At 41.9% G+C, this 18,013-nt stretch overlaps 1 protein-coding gene across 1 annotated transcript in view; it reads right to left on the reverse strand.

Annotated features, from left to right (window-relative positions):
• Nucleotides 1-2,691: 2,691 nt before the first annotated feature.
• The window catches only part of LOC108265749 (phosphatidylethanolamine-binding protein 4), a 105,916-nt gene continuing 90,594 nt past the window's right edge, over nucleotides 2,692-18,013 (reverse strand). The window contains exon 7 of the mRNA XM_053680107.1: nucleotides 2,692-3,068. Coding sequence (XP_053536082.1) covers nucleotides 2,959-3,068 — 110 coding nt within the window. The 3' untranslated portion in view covers nucleotides 2,692-2,958. The remainder of the gene's footprint in view (nucleotides 3,069-18,013) is intronic.

The raw sequence follows: 18,013 nt of genomic DNA on the forward strand, positions 1-18,013 counted from the left end.
CCCACCAGCCAGAGCTCCCTCATCATATAACAGCTACCACCTAGGGAGGGTGAAGGCTAACGCATGCTTTCTCCGAGAAACATAAAGCTAGCCAAGAACATTTCTCCGAACTGCTGCTCATGCTGAGTTACTGGCGCTATTCGCCCTCTTCCACATACATGAGCTCACAGATGCCCACGATCGGCTGGTGTCACTGTAATGGACACGACAGAGAGAGAGAGAGAGAGAGAGAGAGAGAGAGCGAGAGAGAGAGAGAGAGAGAGAGTGCCATCAATCCTACCCAGAGAGCACGGCCAATTTTGCTCTTTTAGGATCCCGGTCATGGCTGGCTGAGACATCGTCTGGATTTGAACTCACAATTCCTCCCCAACAATAACAAGTCTGATCTGAGCCAAAGGAAAACAAAGATGAGTATACGTTTGTGTTGAAATGTGAAATCTCTGTTTGATAAACCAAACCAAGCGAGTTGTTGTCTTGAGTTCAACACACAACAAGGTCACAAAGTTCCTCACTAAAGACTGGCAGAGGAATGAAGACAAAAAGGGAATGATATACATTCTATATACATTTGCACGATCAAATGTACATGTGCTATGCAGCTGTGGTGAACTGTGTGTGTGTTTGTGTGTGTATGCATCTACAATACCAAGTCAGACACACCACTAACCTGCAATGATCCAGCCCTTTGTTCCCAAACATGTGGAGTATTGATAGCCATGTTCCTCTGAGACAGAGCCGGAGAATCTAAACCAATACTCCATTTCCAGTGACGCTCTTCAGTCGTTGTTGTTGTTTTGTTTTTTTTACACATCCGGAGAGGAGATCTTTGTGAGAAAATATGAGTTTTTTGTATATAAACTCATTTTAACCATACGAAAGCCAATTCCTAATAACATCTTTTGTTTTCTGATAATAAAACCACGTTCACTATGTTGAATTCTCAATTCTGATTGGTCACAATGTTGATGTCGATTAAAAAAAAAAATAGTAATGTTTGAGGAACAGCTCTATGTTTATATTAATGTGCTCGGGACTTGTATGGTGGACGCTCCTTTAGAAGCAGATTTTAAACAAATGTTGGCTTAGTGGTCAGCACATCTGCCTCGCACCTCCGGGGTTGGGGGTTTGAATCCCTCCCTGCATGAGCGGAGTTTGCATGTTCTTCCCGTCCTCCTGCGGGTACTCCCATCCCGGATGTCCCCCGCCTTGTGCCCTGAGTTCCCTGAGATAGGGTCCAGGTTCTCCTACGACCCTGCGTAGGATAAGAGGTATGGAAAATGGATGGATGGATTTAAAGAAGGAAGGAGTCTCCAGTGTCAGAGATAAAGCTGCAGAGGTAGTTTTGTCTTATTAACTTCGAGACATGCATACTAACATTTAGTACATATTCTGTAATCGAACACAGATTGATTAAGAAATTCGAGCTGATGGAAGTGAAGAGTGAGGTCATCGGCGCTAGCGACCTGAACGTAAAGGTTTTTCAGCGTAAAAGCATTAAACCTTGAACAAGAAAAGCCAAATAACATAATGGATTGGGATTGAGATTTACAGCAGTGCAGCCTGTCTGGTTTAGCTCACGACCTCCAAAGATCTTGTTGACTACGCACATACACCAAATGGTTAAAACGGGGGCATTTACCGAGACACTTTTTATTGATGAAGCTGGCGGGGAAATCATCTTTATCTTTTCTAAATGAGAACTCTGTAATCTTCTGTAATGGAATATAATATGTACAGGCACAGATGCGATTGAAAAAGAAAAAGAAAAAACAAACAAAAAAAAAAACCACAACCAGTCGTTATTAACGTTGTAAAAATAAATCCAGACGGTTTGGAAACCTTTGCATCTGAATATGAAGTGACTGTACATTATTAGACAAATTCACCTTGAAATAGTGCTTCATGTAAATTTGTTGCCGAATATAAACGTAAAATTATTCAGGCATGTAAGACAGAAACTGCACAGTGGAAACTTGCCCATCACATTCACAACTATGACACGTTTCTCTCCCATTACGAAAAAAAAAACACAACCATACAAACAAACAAACAAAAAAAAAAATCCCCCCACAAAACATCACCGTACTGGTTAAAAAAGATGTGAACTCGTGCCCCTCCTGTCACTCTAGGACCGTCTGGCCGAAAGTAGCTGTGAGAGTATTTTAGTCGTAGTTCCATTGTGGCTTCCGGCTGACTTGTGGTGTTGGTTTCACCCCCTTCTTCCTCTATTGGCCCTGACGTACTTCCTCTCCAGCTCAGATATTTCCACACACCCTCTCCAAAGTGTGCTACTAGCCACTATTCCCCATTCCTCGAGCTGTTTTGTTTATCTCTTTGGATGTCTCAAACACAAAGCTGAAATCCCCAGAGCTGAAAAAGCCCCGAACCCGTGCACGAGGCAGCGCTGCTGAATGCAACCGGAGGAGTTTGACTGCCAAGAAAGCATTAATGCACCGCTGCAGTGGCCTGGAAGTGAGGGGTGGATTATGCAAGAGTGGCAGAATAGTTAAAAAAAAGTAGTGTGTGTGTGTGTGTGTGAATACTCAACCTCTTATATAATTAGTACTGCTTGAAAATAAGTGTAAAATCCACCGCCTCAGACATGTGTATAAATACATTCTGTGGTTGTGTAGTTTCCACATTTCTGACTACTATACACTCTTTAAGGAAGTGATGAGACCAAGGACCAAGTTTTGTCAACATGCCTTTAAGGATACAGTTAGGTACAGTTTTAAAATCCCACTGGCAGGGCAGATACTCTAAAATACAGCTCTGTTCGTTCATCGAGCAGTGAAACCCTATTTAAAATATCTATTTTAATATTCTATACGTAAGGTAAAGCAAATACATTACTTTACGTTAAACCTGGGAGAAAAACGATTACAATTTGGGTTTTTTTCCCCCGTTTTAACGAGTTTCCCTGATTGTAGAATAGTTGCATAAGGTGTAAGGTATGATTCAGGTGTGTGGCGTCATCTGATCTTTAAAGTTCTGAGTAAGGAACTGGACCGAGGCGACTGGATCAACAAGTCCAAACTTCTCCGCGAACGCATGCGGATCCCAGTTTCCTAAAGAGAGTGAGAAAAAAACAGCAGTAAAAACAAGCACACACTCTAATAAATATAACTTCCTGTCTCAAAGTGTTAAGCTTGAGATACACAAACAATTCATCATTTCATATTCATATATTAAGACCGTGTATAAGAGTCGTTTGCCGTTGGGTGAACCCACCTTTTTTTTATCCAACGTGATTTAGATTTTAGACACACTACACGATGCTGTCATTTTTCAGTCACATGACTGTTCTGTCATGGTCACCATATTTGGAACTGAATTTCTCCGTACAGCGTGTACATAACTGGGGGTGAAAGATGGCTAAAATGACTCATCTTACATCAGAATAAAACACTATAAACACCACGTCGCTTCGACAGAGCTGATAAAATAGACCGTGATAACGATGTACTTCCCCAGAACTGATAATTCCACTTAAACCTGGAAATAGGCCAAATTTGTGTTTTCTTGAGATATATTTATCTCACACACAACCCCGCACTCTGTTCTGGAGAGGCTTAAAGCTCTAGTGGCTATTCATGTCAGGGTGGGTAAAAGATTGCTAATGTTAGCAATACTGTACATACTGCTGAGATAAACTTCCTTACTTCACATAATGTAGCTAGCTAGCTAACACGGTCACAGGCTCAATTAAGCACACGTACGCAATATTGTTTGCTTAGCATATCACGTAACCCGACGTGAATAGCGGGGGCGGTATAAGCGCCACGTGACACTGTGCCAACAACTGACTAAACAAACTAGCACTGTGTCTCAAATCATCTACTCGTATACTTTTCTAGACCATTATTGAGTACTAACACTGACCGGCTTTCCTATTAGAGTTAGTGTTTGGACTGAAAAAAAGAAAAACACCAAACCTACCAAAAGGTCTGTTTTTTCGTACCAGTCATGTGGATTTTCCAGACTAGTGAATGCTTTTGAATGTATGGTCAGGGTTTTCGATTTGAGACGCGGATCATGACAACGATCGCGATGACGGCGGAGAGGTTTTAAAGAGAAACAGATCTATCGATCGCTAGCTCAGAATTTCATTATTGACTTTTTGAGAGAACCCACCTTTGTTGCTAAGCTGATACTAGACGTATTTTGGCCTGATCGGGTCTGAACAGCCACCTCTTTTTCTCTACACGCTGTCGATTGATGAATACCAAACTGAAAGATGGAACTTTCTTTTTGTTTTTTGTTTTTAAATCCGGATTTTATTGGGAGGGTGTCGCTGTGATTCTCTGCGTCCTAAAACACTGTGATCATCTCATGTCTAAAATAAATGCTCAGGCTGTTATGGTGCTGGAGGTGGCAACAGGCGAACGCGAGCTTTTTGGCAGGACGAGCGGGTAAATACCAGTCGCAGCTCCGGCTGCTATGACAATATCTTATCCTGATCTCCCTCTTCTTTAGAGGCTAACTGCACACACACACACACACACACACACACACACAATCACATTTGAAACGAACCCTTACAATATGAGCTAAATGTTTATTCGGGTCTGAATGAAATATTTATAGCATAAAAGGTGATTTCTAATAGCCTTTATCTGGAAAATGTTAAGCAGTGGCGTGCATTTAAATTTCCCTTCCAACAGAACAAAGATAAAAAAAAAAAAAGATGCTGTTAATGCGATGACCGAATTAGAAGCGGTTCAATCTCTAGGGCAATTTCATTCACTGACTTTATCTGTGTCTCAAACACACATGAAAACACTGATCAGAGATGGAAATGCAGCAGCAGTGAAAAGGGAAAGCCCGTCTTTGTACACACAGCACAACAGGCCACATCCTGGAACCAACAGTATCGTCTGTGTGTGTGTGTGTGTGTGTGTGTGTGTGGTCGCCTGTATATGTTTGCATGCAAATACGTGTGGGAGAGTGTAAAAATACAAATCGAAAAAGAAAAAGAAAAAAAGAAAAAGGTCATGCTCACCCACAAAGAGGTAGGCCAGTATTAATACAGCGATTGTCACCATTCGTGTTGCCCTAACCAGTACAATTACCATCTCATAGCCTTCCATTAGAGGTGAGCAAGAGCAGAGATGTGACAGAGTGAAGGGCACAGGTGGTGTTTAGACGAAAATAATAAGCACAGACTAGGTCCTGCTTTTCGCTCAATTATGAGATTCTGGGAGTCAGGTAAGTGTGTGAGAGCAGTGTGTCCAGTTCTCTGGTGATTAAGTGTGAGACATGGAGTAAGGGGACCTGGCATTATGAGGTCAGGTGACCTTTAGGCCTTCGGGTCTGAGAACAGGAGGAGATAATGTTCCGCCTCTGCACATACCAAGCCCCATCTGACCCTACAATGGTCAGGGCAGCACACACACACACACACACACACTCTTATCTGACCACTACTAGATATTAACAGATGTAAGGCAGTGTCATAGTGGATCCTTCTAGATCCAACAAACATCAAGACAGCCCTTTCATCCACCATCTGAAGTTCAGGAAAATACATGTAGGACTATTCGAGTTCTCGGGACACACGTGTACCGTACGTCTGTTATGTAATTATGATCGATTCGTGTTGGATAAGTGATCTCTGTAGAAGTCTTCATGGAAGAACTCAACGTGTACTACACGTCTTCTCATTTTAATCCACATGGATCGTTTTGACCTTGTGGCGTTGTGATTCGTGGCTCACTTGACCGTACCATGTATGTACGGGTGGTGACGGGAGACGACCGGAACGTGTCTTAATACTGGAGAAGAAGCACAAAACCTCTTTTCTCCCACTCGATATAATGGAGTCTTTTCCAATATACACACTGTATATTTTCTTAAAACCCAGAGATACTCGTAACGGTCACATTACAACCCATGGTAAACAAATCCAGTCCAAACATGGAGTACATTTGACAGTATGTCCAAATGCATTCGTTTAGAGTTTTCATTAGCCAGCTAACACGAGAGCAATGAACCCATAAACATTCCAGCAGCTGTGATGTGTCAGGACTCAACTATTCCTGGGTTATTGTGCATGAGCTAAACACACAGCTAGAGCTGATGTTGACAGGGTGGAGTGACTTCAAAAAAGCTTTCGTGCTATTCACATGCACGACGTTACCTTTTTTCCTGCCTTCTTTTAAACACACGTTCGTCAGTCTAGTTTAAAAACGTCCAGTACGGCTGAACAGACGTCTGAATAACACTAAAACGAGCTGTGGTTTGGATATATTGATACGTTTATATTGATACAAAGTGTCGGCCTGAGTAAGACCGGTTACTTTAGCGGGCCGATTTATAACGATACGGCATAACGTACGTCCCGTAGATAGGAGCTCAGAGCTTGTTAAGCGTTCGAAATGTCCTCGAGGGTAAGCCAGACCGTGCGCTGAAAGGTTTGAGAGGAAAACAATGCCCTTGCTTTCACTTTCTACACTCTTTTGTCTGACTGGCTGGTGACACTCTATTATCAGCGACCACACTAACGCTGTCATCATGGAGCTCTTCGGGCGGAGTGGCAGATTTAACCAACATACAGATTTACACACGGCTCCAAAAATAGTGTCGGCAGTTTTTCTCTGGGCTAATTTCAGCACACACAGACGCACACTTTCCACTTCCCCGATCTGTCGAGTCATGGAACAGTGAGAGATAGGAAGTGGGGAGCGGTGTGGTGATTTCTTCCTCTCTTCTCAGCCCGCTCCACCCTCCCTCTTTCGTCGCGTTTGAGCGATGCAGGAAGTGAAAGAGGTGCCTCTTCTAGGCGATGACACTTTTAATAGTACAATGTGGTTCGGTAGGGGCACGGGTAAAGTGACAAGTGACAAGCACAACCTTTACAAACATCTAGTGTCCTATTGATATACTGTGTTGAAAGATAAAGCAGGATAAACGTCTACGTACGCTGTATAAGAGAAACCTGCTGAGATCCTGAAGCGCTACACTCTCACACATCTTCTGTGAACATGACCCAGATTGCACTCTGTGCTAGAGTAACCTTTGTAGGAGGTGTGTTTGTGTGAGAGAAAAGCATTCAGGGGTTTTTCAGATGTTAATATTGACGGTATGACTCATGAAAACATGGAGGACCGATGCGGCACGCTGCTCAGCTGCCTACACACACCCCTCATTCCCTTTACTGAGCATCTTCAATCGCAAGAACACAGCCACTCTTTCGACGATCCCATTAGCATCGGCCAAAATTACCATACTCTATCATACCGTGCGATTTAGTTGCGTTATATACACTCTATCTACTGGCCCAGAAAAACCATTCACATCGTCGCATTTTGAACTTTTCTATCATCCATCAGTTTTAAAACTACAGACTCTTCTGACTTTTGCCTGTATGTCAGCTACATTTAAAAGTCACAAAAGTAAAAAGGGAGAAAATGCTGATGAGATACTCCATCGTGGACATTTTAACGACCGCGATCTGATTACAAACTAAACTGACCAGGCATATGTCTGTTTCCCTACACTGCTATCAAACAACGTTAAAGTCTGGCTTTAACTGTGTGAAAACAATCAGTAGCTGCGTTTACATGGACAACAATAATCCACTCTTAATCTGATTAAGACCGTACTCTAATTAAGAAACTACCATGGAAACAGCAATTTTTACTTACCATAATCTAATTAAGGTCACAATCGAAGTAAGCAATAATCGAATTAAGACAGGTGGAGTACTCCTGTTTTAGTCGCATTATGGACGTGTAGTAGTGACATGTAAACACCTTAATCACATTATGAACGTCGTGTGGGAGTTTTCACCGCATTTTGCGACAGGACACGATCACACACGGCAGTTTCACGTTTTACAGCGAACAGGAGAGTTCGGCCGTGTCCCAAATCGCATACTTTCCTACTATAGGCCTGTAGTGGGGAAAAATACATGCATCTCGGCTACTATATAGACGGTAACTACGCGATTTGGGACACACCCACCGCTTCAAGCAGTCATCTATTAACACGTACAGCATGACAAATAATTAACTGCACTTAAAGCGTTAAAGCAAACAGACGACTGCTTGAAGCCGTGGGCTGCGTCCCAAACCGCGTACCTACCGTCTATATAGTAGCCGAAACACATGTATTTCTCCTATTATATAGTAGGTAAGTACGCGGTCTGGGACGCAGCCGTGCTCTCTCGTTTGCCGTCAAACGGTCGAGCGCTGCCGTGTGTGTACGCGTCCTATCGCACAATGCGGTGAAAACTCTCACACGACGTTAATAGTGTGATTAAGGATTAAGGATTAAGGTTTAGTCGATAATGCGACTAAAACAGGAATACTCCACACGTCTTGTGTTCACTCCGAGTATGACTTTAGCCGGATTAAGGTCAGCAATAATCGCCGTTTACATGCTAGTTTCTTAATCAGAGTGTCGTCTTAATCGGTTTAATATCGGATTATTGTCGTCTGTGTAAACGTACTGATCGGTTTGACCACCACGTTTGTTAAGCTAGAAGATGAAAAAATAAATAAAGTAATTTCTGCACTCTTTCGGTGAAACATATTGAAATTTTCTTCAATTTTAGGCGTCGATATATGCTATGTTATAAATCCAATTATGGTCAAAACCTGATGTTTTCAGCTGTCGCAAGATTCCTAAGAATTTATCCCCTGTGACATCTAACAAAGTTTCCCTGCCTGCTACACACTGCATATTTGCTTTAGTCTCCATTTATAGAGTTCTCTATTTTCAGAAGAGAAATGCAGAAATTGCACCAGCATCCCAGAGTTGAAACTGTTCTGTACTGGGGAACGGGCTGAAATTCCTCCGAGCCGATGTGCAGGACTGATCAACGGTCTAGTAAATGTTTAGTTGCAGTTATCGCTGCACAAGGGGGTCACACCAGATACCGTAAACAAAGCTTCGCATACTTTTGCCACTCACAGATATGTAATATTGGATCATTTTCCTCAATAAATAACTTACCAAGTAAAATATTTTTTATCTCATTTTTTAACTGGGTTCTCTTTATCTACTTTCAGGATTTAAAATCTGAAGAAAACCTGATGTTGCTTTAGGTCATATTTACGCAGAAAATTCTTTCACAAACTTTCAAGCACCACCGTATATACGGAGTTAATGAGGACATGGTCTTTCCACCAAACGTCTATTTATTATTTCATAATTGTGAAATACACCAAAATGCTTTGGATTTCTATGATTTACAGCTGTAGTGTTTTGAGAGTAGCAGGACGTGGACCCTATCGCGTTGTGTCATAAGAATGATCATCATCGCTAAATCATCCAATATTCAACTGCAATACTAACTCGAACTCTCTTTCGACACCCTCCCAGTTTCCCCACCATCAGACAATTAGAAGCAGAAAAGATGCGTGAGTATTAAAGCCCCTGGTGGAGTACTGGGATAGGGCGGCTGAGCTGTGCGGTAGAGCCGGGTTTGGCCCTGGCAGCAATGCTTATGATTAATGGCTGCATTGGTGGGTGGGAGAAAAGGCTCAGATGTGCCATTACCACACTGCACTGCTGCTAATGGCTTCAATTACAACTCAGTCCCTGCTGCTGAGCTCGCAGGATCACCACGCTGTGCGTGTGGAGCGCTGCAGGAAGAAATAGCAAGGCACAGGTCTTTAGTGAACTGGAGATAAATAAGTTATTAGCAACTTTTTCTGGGGTAACTAAAGTATTATTCAGATGCGATACGCTTTCTAGACATACATCCGTTGCCGGAGGATATCTGTAGTAATAATAAGTCGAGATCTCTGTATAATCAGAGACAGGTGTGTCTTCATAATGTACATGATCCTCGCCATGCGTACTTTATATAGCGGGCTCTAAAAATAGGTCCGTATTGAAATGTAAACAAATCTGTAATATTGACTACGTCAACTGCTTTGTACAAAAGGTCAGATTTTCCTCATGCCTAATCTCTTCTACTGAAGAATCTGTTCAGATCATAAAAGGAAAAAAAAAAAAAAAAGGGGACATACCAAATACTAAAAAAAAAACTCAGAAATTCAGAAGTTAGGATGAAACTTTACACTTCATTTGAATACAGAGTGTTTTGATTTTCACCGTAACCGCTTGCCGTAGGACTCGTGTCCGCGTTTGATCATCAGTAGGTCACAAACCCGTGCTAAGAACTTAAATTTAGCAACACGTCGATTGTCGTTTTGAGAAGTCATTCGGGAACGGTCTCCATATTTGACTGTTTTGAATTTTAAACTCGATGTCACACGGGGATTTGGTGGGACGCGAACACTTCCTGGAGAGTCTTTATACCGAAGAACATGTTCAAAACCCCTTTCCCACAGCGTATAACGGAATCTTTACAAACGTGTCAACCGAGTCATGCGGAAAACGTGGCGTAATCTTTTCAGATGGGGTCCATAAAAAATGACTGACTAAAAAACCCAGAGCTACTCTGGTAATAATCACATGACCCCGCCTCTGCGCGTATAACTGATCCTGTCCGAACAGGGTTTTCCGAATGTCACCGTAGGTTTACGAGAACAGCAACACTTTCATCTAAGGACTTCAAGAATCCTATTTAATTACTCTATAATATTTCCAGCGGTCATCTTCTGAAATTTAGAAATACCTCTGACTCCGGCTCGTAAACGAAAGATGTCCGACGTTCTGTGCGACTTAAAGCAGGAAAGTGCTCCTTTTGGATATACTTATCTGATTACTGGCTTAAGTGCTTATACATGATAAGTATTCCACTAACACTTGACTCGCTCTTCTAAATGAATGCACCTGACTTCTCAAGCCCCTGAATGGAAAATAACTGAGAGAAATTAGCTCAGGCTCAGCGAAGCAGTGCAAATGCCATGGGTTCATGAAGTCGGTGTAGATGCTGTAGTACTGTTTCACCCACACATCTAAGTCTATAACAAACAGAGGCACTTCACTACCTACACACTTCTTTTTAACCTGGAACAATACGATTGTAAAGACCGTGGGGTATGTGTAAATGACCTATTACATGTTGACACTGCACTGATTAAGGAAATCTGAGTACTTAAAGGTATACTTCAGTGTAAAGGCGCATTTCGCAGAGGTCTAAAACGCATCCGATTTCTCTGGGGTTTTGTTTTTAGGTGTAGCTTGCTCCTGAGCAAATCTGTTTGACCTACATCACAAAAAACACCCGCACACCCGTAACGATAGGAATGTTATGAAATAATTATGAACAATTTAAAAAGCTTTGACCGAGTTTGGAACACACAAGAAATTAAATAATGATTTCCTGCGATATTTTTTTTATCGATTGCGCAGAACTTTAGGTTAAACTATATAGTAGAATAAAGGATGGATGAGAAACCAAATTCTAGTGCCCGTAGGGATAGTGCTGGCTTGGCGGTTAAGGCTCTGGGTTACTGATCGGAAGGTTGGGGGTTCAAGGCCAGGCACTGCTAAGCTACCACTGTTGGGCCCTTAACCCTCTCTGCTCTAGGGGTGCTGTATCATAGCTGACCCTGTGCTGGGATATGCAAACAAAATATCTTCACTGTGCTGTAACGTATACATGACCAATAAAGACTCGTTATCATTATTGTAACTGGGAATTCGAATCCCTATAACGTGATTTCTTCGATGTTTTTGTCAGACCTAACAGATCTCAAACCGAACTCTTTGAGAAGAGCTGTAGGGCATATCTTGAAGTCAATTTTAACCACACGCACACACACGCACACACACACAGAGCATTTTTATTTAGACTTCTTTAATAAATAACAGTTGGAATATACGGGTTGGTCAGGCATGAATCGCCGGCGAAGCCGCAAAAAGATATATCCAGCTCAAGATACAAAAACACGAGAGAGATGAAACGGCTCACACGCTTTTCCATTAGCACGCTCTTGGACACTCTTATCCAATCTCACAGTGCTTCGCATCATGCATACGTTTTGATGATGGTTGAAAAGAATGATGATTTTTACTTTTAACAGGTACTAGACACTAATAAGCGTTGGGAAGAGTGGAATGGAGAGTATTCAAGCATACAAGCAGGAAAGGAAGAGTGCTCTGTGGCATAAGTAGACGTCACTGCTCTGGTCAGAAGGTCGTGTTGTGTGTGTATAAATAGTCTTTAAATGAGGATCTAAATTTAAGAATGTCCTGCATTTCTGTCACTGTATGTACCTGTGAAGAGGACATAGAGTGAGAGAGAGAGAGAGAGAGAGAGAGAGAGAGATGGACGTCCAACTGGCACAACAGAGAGCGTGAGGACTTCGTGTTCATTTTGCCACCTCCGCAGGCTGTGCCCATGGCCTGCGGAACCCCTGGCACTGAGACATGCACGTAACGGCATGATCTAAAGAGGCTGTGTGGAGGTGTGGGGATTCCCCACCAACATGCTCTCTCCTGCCTCCTGCACACCGGCCGCCTCCGTGCACCCCCACTGTCGCTTGCGCAACTACCAGCTGTCACTATGCATCCACTGACCCACATTGTACTTCCTACACACACACACACACCCACACACACTCACTCACGCATGCACGCTAGGCCTGCAGTCTAGGCGCCAGGCCCGATCTTCACCTCTTGGCGTCTGTAAGAACGGTAGAAGATCAAAGCTAGGAGAGCGTCAGTGCTGGAGTTGAAATCGAGTTGCTCGGTATTAGGGGAAGTGGAAAATGACCATTAGGTCTAAACAGACATACATACACAGCACACACACATACGCAGGGACTGGGACAGAGACAGAGTGTGTGTTGAAGTCACTACTGGGGAAGTGGAACATGATCATTAGACGACTCCACACCCACAACTGAAGGCTCCAAACTCTCCAATCAGATCAATTAAACAATTAAATGTCATGGCAGCATAAGAGATGTGGTCACTGGCCACGCGCAGATGACAAGCACTAATCTCCATACATCCTTATTACACACTGACAGCACTTCCACAAGTGCATAGATCTCACTAAAGGCCTGGAAACACTAAACCAATTGTATTTCAATCAACAATCTGGAAAGAAACTTCCGTAACGACCCTCACCTGAAACGGCACAACGGCCGGGCTCGGTGCAGTGTGTAGTAGGAGTGTGGAGCGCAATGACATTCCCTGTATCTGTTTAGTCTCCCAAATATCTGTATTCAGACTTAAACCCCAAGTGGGTGTGGCTTCGGTCTCTGACAATTCTTCAATCTCAGCTAGATTGATCAAATTCCTAACTGGTCTCAACTAGAGATGTGCTTGGGACTATTTAAAAAAAAAATAAAAAAAAATCCAGCTTTATTATGTTTGTACATGTTTGCGATATTTTCTAAGGAATTTATTTGGAATTTGATTCTATTATATAAACAAAATTCATCAAGATTAGGTCTCTAACAATTAAATAGCCCCCTCCACCCCCTTAATTCCCACACACGACTAAAACCTTTCATGTATATCATTTTATACACATTTTCCAGGTTATTTGTACGGGTAAGAGATAACAAAAAGACGAATGTGTTTTTTTTTTTTTTTTTTTTTGTCCCGTGAGCTTCATACGTGACACACCCGCTGACAAAGTAAAAACTGCCCACTCACGCACTTCCTATTCTTATCTGTATTTGTATCTGTCTCAAACATGATCATTATCCTTCTGAGAATTTGATTGGCCGATGCACAGCCTTTACTGAAGTGTCTGTCTTTGAGACAGCTGTTGTATCTTTCGCTGCGCCAGAAAACATGAGAAAACATCTTTATCTAGCATTATGGAAATGTCAGGCTTTAGTCCTTTCATACTGTATATACTGCATGTAAAGTTTTCAATTGCAAGGGTGTGTCCGAGGGTGTGTGGTCTAGGAGTGTGTTTGGGAATGCCCTGCTATGAATAACCTGTGGTTAAATGTAGCAGCTGACGACTTGGGCGCTGCAGTTCAAAACAATGTCCACCCTTTTTCTTTCGAGTGATAAAGCTCTTAGAAAATACATCAGCCAAGCCATTTCTCATGACACTCTCATAACCCTAAATGCTCGATATACTACAGATCGGACTAATTTGGCAGTGAATTTCATACCTACAACGGTTCATAGCTAACAAGCAGGAATTGGGAAAACAGTGCGGGAATGGACTAGAACAATCTCTGAATGAATGTGTTTAATACCTAAACAAACATGTCATGTGAAAAGATAAGTATATCCCATGGAAATTGTGCAAAAACAGTGCGATACACTTGAACAAAAAACCACAAGGGAACATAGCGTTGCCAATTGAATCATTTATTCAACAGAAACATCAACAGACGTGATAAGTAAGTTGGTCTCGGAAGCTAGCATCGCTCCCTTTAGCAGAAATAACTTCTTGTAGGCATTTTGCATAATCGTCCATCAATTGCTTGCTGGAATTTTTGACCACTCTTCCATGCAAGATGTTTGAGGGTTTTCTTGCATGTTCTGCCGGTTTAAAATCCCCCCCCCACACAACATTTCAATGGGATTCAAATCCAGGCTTTGAGTAGGCCATTCCATAACCTTCCATTTCTTCTTTTTGAGCCATTCCTTGGTGGATTTGCTCGTGTGCTTAAGATCCTTATCCTGTAGAAAGGTCCACTTCAACTTTGGGACAGATGGCCTCACATCATCTTCAAGCACTCTTTGATATGATGCAGAATTCAGAGTTGAATCAACGACTGAAAGCTGACCAGTCCCTGAGGAACGAAGCAACCCCAAACCATAACATTTCCACCATCGTGCTGTAACCCACCACAGCTCCTGTGATGAAATTTTAGGGTTCTTGGAGACTACTTGTTCCATCAGACGGTCTGTGCTTGGGCTGAATTTGCCGGGTCGGCCAGTCCTGGACAAACTGGAAGTCATTCGAGATCTGAGCCATTTGTAGATGATTTTCCTTCCAGTGAAATGATGCATTTGAAATAATTCAATCTTTTTAAACCCCTTGCCAGACTCATAGGCATCCACAACCTTTTTTTCTGAAGGCCTTACAGAACTCTTGGCATGATGACACAGCACACCTCAATAGCAAAGGGAACACCAGACACTAGATATGAGAGGGGTATAAATAAGACGGGTTCCACCTGCACTCACTAAGCAGGCTCTAATCACTGGCAACCAATCTTGAACACCTGATTCAAATCTTATGTATTCGAAGGTGTGATAAATGTACGGGTGTACTTACTTTTTCATATGACTGATCTGTTTTTTTTTTTTTCGTTTTTTTTTTATTTAAACTGTGAAAATTACTACAAAATGTCAATTTTATGTCATGTGATAGTGTGTATCAACTTTTTTAATAGGCACTGTTTCAAAGAGAATGTTTGTTTGTCCAAATATGTAAAACAACAACAACAACAACACAAAAAAATCCAACAATTTCCATAGGATCTACTTCTTTTTTCACATGACTGTATAACTCTGGATTAACAACAGAATTGTTATATTCAGCATATTATAGCAAAGTTCTTGCTGATTCTTGTATACGTTATATACTATAGTTGGTCTTTCAGCTTGGGATGTCTAGTAGTCTATTAAGTATATTACATTTCCTTTTCTTCAACAACTGAAAAGCCAAAAATGATCGAATTATCTGAGTGATTATGTCAGCGAATTAAAACAAAACTTTAATTGTATTTCCTGCGAGTGACTTAGGGAGGAAGAGCAACAGTTTGGCATTATTTCTGGGTGTTCACCATAAAACTCCTCAGCCACGGCAGGGTGGAGCGGTATTTACGTGTTACTCCAAATTTCTGGAGAGCTACCACAGCAATCATTTGAATACATTTCTATCAAAAAAAAAAAAAAGGATAAAATTCATGAAACGTGTTCTCAAATCCATATTATGTTCATCCAGGTACAAAGCAAGGTATATAAAGAATATGAACAGTCTGGATTTGAACCCGAGTTTAAACGGAAGGTTATAACGGGCCGCGTTCGGTCCAAAAGTTGGTCAGGTGGTCAGTTACGCACGCATTTAACGTCGATATTCCGGTGTCCCAATTCAGATCAGGCAAATTTCCGAGGGTGAATGAATGTTCTTGGGTAGAGGTGTCTGAGATGGGGGGTTTTCAGTAGTGTCTAGACCACCGCCTTTAAACACAAGTGCTTACCTTTAACCCTGATGAAAAGATATCAAGGATGGAAAATATGGACTGAAGTAGGCGCTAACGTTTCTCAGCTAAAATCTTTTATTTATTTATAAAAAGCCCAATATGATATAAATAAGAGTCTAGTATATTGCTGCACGAATAGTCCAAGTTGTAATGCTTACATGCTTTAATCTAACAATATGGCTTCCACAGTCATTAATCTGAAGCGTGACATATTGGGATTACATCAAACTGTCAAACATGTGAGCTGGACTTAATAGTACGCTAATACTGCGCAAGAAACTCGCGTCCAAATTCATAATGACACGGGACTGAGACACGCCCGTGTTTTATTCAAACTCCACCACGTGCGCTTTAAGTCTCACGTAACTCTCAACTCCGAACATGTCCGTATCTTCACGCTAAACTCATTCTGACGTTACTCCCCGCCCCCCCCCAAAAAAGTCTAATACGATGAAAAGATCTTTCCCAAACGTAAAAGAAACCAAAACAAACAAACAAACAAAAAAAAAACCCCTCTCCAAAGTGCAACAACCTCAACACTGCACTGTTTCATTTCATTTCAAACAGCCTTCATGTTAATAAGGTGGGACTGGCTGCTGACGAAGGTGTCAAAACTTCAAACGGAGTGAAGTGCGTCTCTGACAGTGGGCCTACGTGAGCGAGTCTCAGGACTGAGCTGAAACGCTCACTGAGTAGCGCAGACAGCATGACACTCCCCCCTACACACTCTGCTGGCCCACACACTTCACACACTAGGGACAGGGGTGCAGAGGAGTACAAAGTCAAGACAACAAGCAAACACTGACGAGAGCGAAGTGGAGTCTGCGGAGAATCGGCAATCAGAGATTTATTTCAACTTCTGTTTGAACCGGAATCGATTTTGCATTCAGGTGCAGACACGCTGTAATGTCAGGTTGAAGGCAAAACGCGAACTACAAGAAGTCGATCGAAACGTAGTAGATGTTAAAGCTTTGTAGTATACTATGTATAAAACGAAGTCATACTCATGCGAGTCAGACCCACGGCAACGTCCTAATCGGCTACGTTCCTTACATTTTCTCAGCAGGTGCTGATTCTTTGCATGTACTGTCATTTCAAGCGTCACTACCGACTTAAGTTCTACCTGAATTCAATATATAATGTATGTAACTTGCGATGGTGGCTCAGAGGTTAGATTCTGGGATATCGATCGCAAGGGTGAGAGACTGCGCAAAGACCCTAAACCAAAGAACTGCTTCAGGGGCGCTGTACCAATGCTGCCCCTGCCCTCTGACCCCAACTACCCTCAAGGCTGGGATATGAAGAAGAGCAATCGCTTGTAAACGTATGTATATGACAGTAAAGTTCACGGTTACAGTCTTGCAGTTATTCGCAGTAAACACATCAATAAATAAATAAAAAGTATAAGACATATAAACGCAGTTCTCCGATTTTATTTATTTATTTATTTTAATAGTTTATGAAAGAAAAGGCTTAGCATGGAGACAATATGAACCAGTTTGAACGACTGGTTTAATAATCGTGTTTGTTTTTTTTTTGCGTACTGCGTACATTTGACGGATCTATACATCACTTTTAGCGCAACGAACGTACAGTTTGACTAAAAGGAACGCCACTATTTCATTATTTAATAAATGGATACCAACTCTCTATCATGTTCAATCTCCTTTCTGTTTTAAACAACACATTACGATAACGATATTAAGTGTATTACCATGTCTGCATATAATCAGCACATCGGGGTGTGGATTAGGTTTACACATTGGACACACGGTATAGAAATGACGCACTTTTACAGATTATAAATCCACCGATAAAAGCTGTGGAAATTCTACGCATATCTCGACCTATAATATAGAAGCACCTGTCGTGTTTGATGAAAAAACGATAACAATGTGTTATTCATCCAGGAACCATGTGACATACAGGGCAGATCTGTGCAAAAGCGCTTTTTATTTCAG

Source organism: Ictalurus punctatus, chromosome 5, assembly GCF_001660625.3.
Source record: "Ictalurus punctatus breed USDA103 chromosome 5, Coco_2.0, whole genome shotgun sequence".
Taxonomy (NCBI): domain Eukaryota; kingdom Metazoa; phylum Chordata; class Actinopteri; order Siluriformes; family Ictaluridae; genus Ictalurus; species Ictalurus punctatus.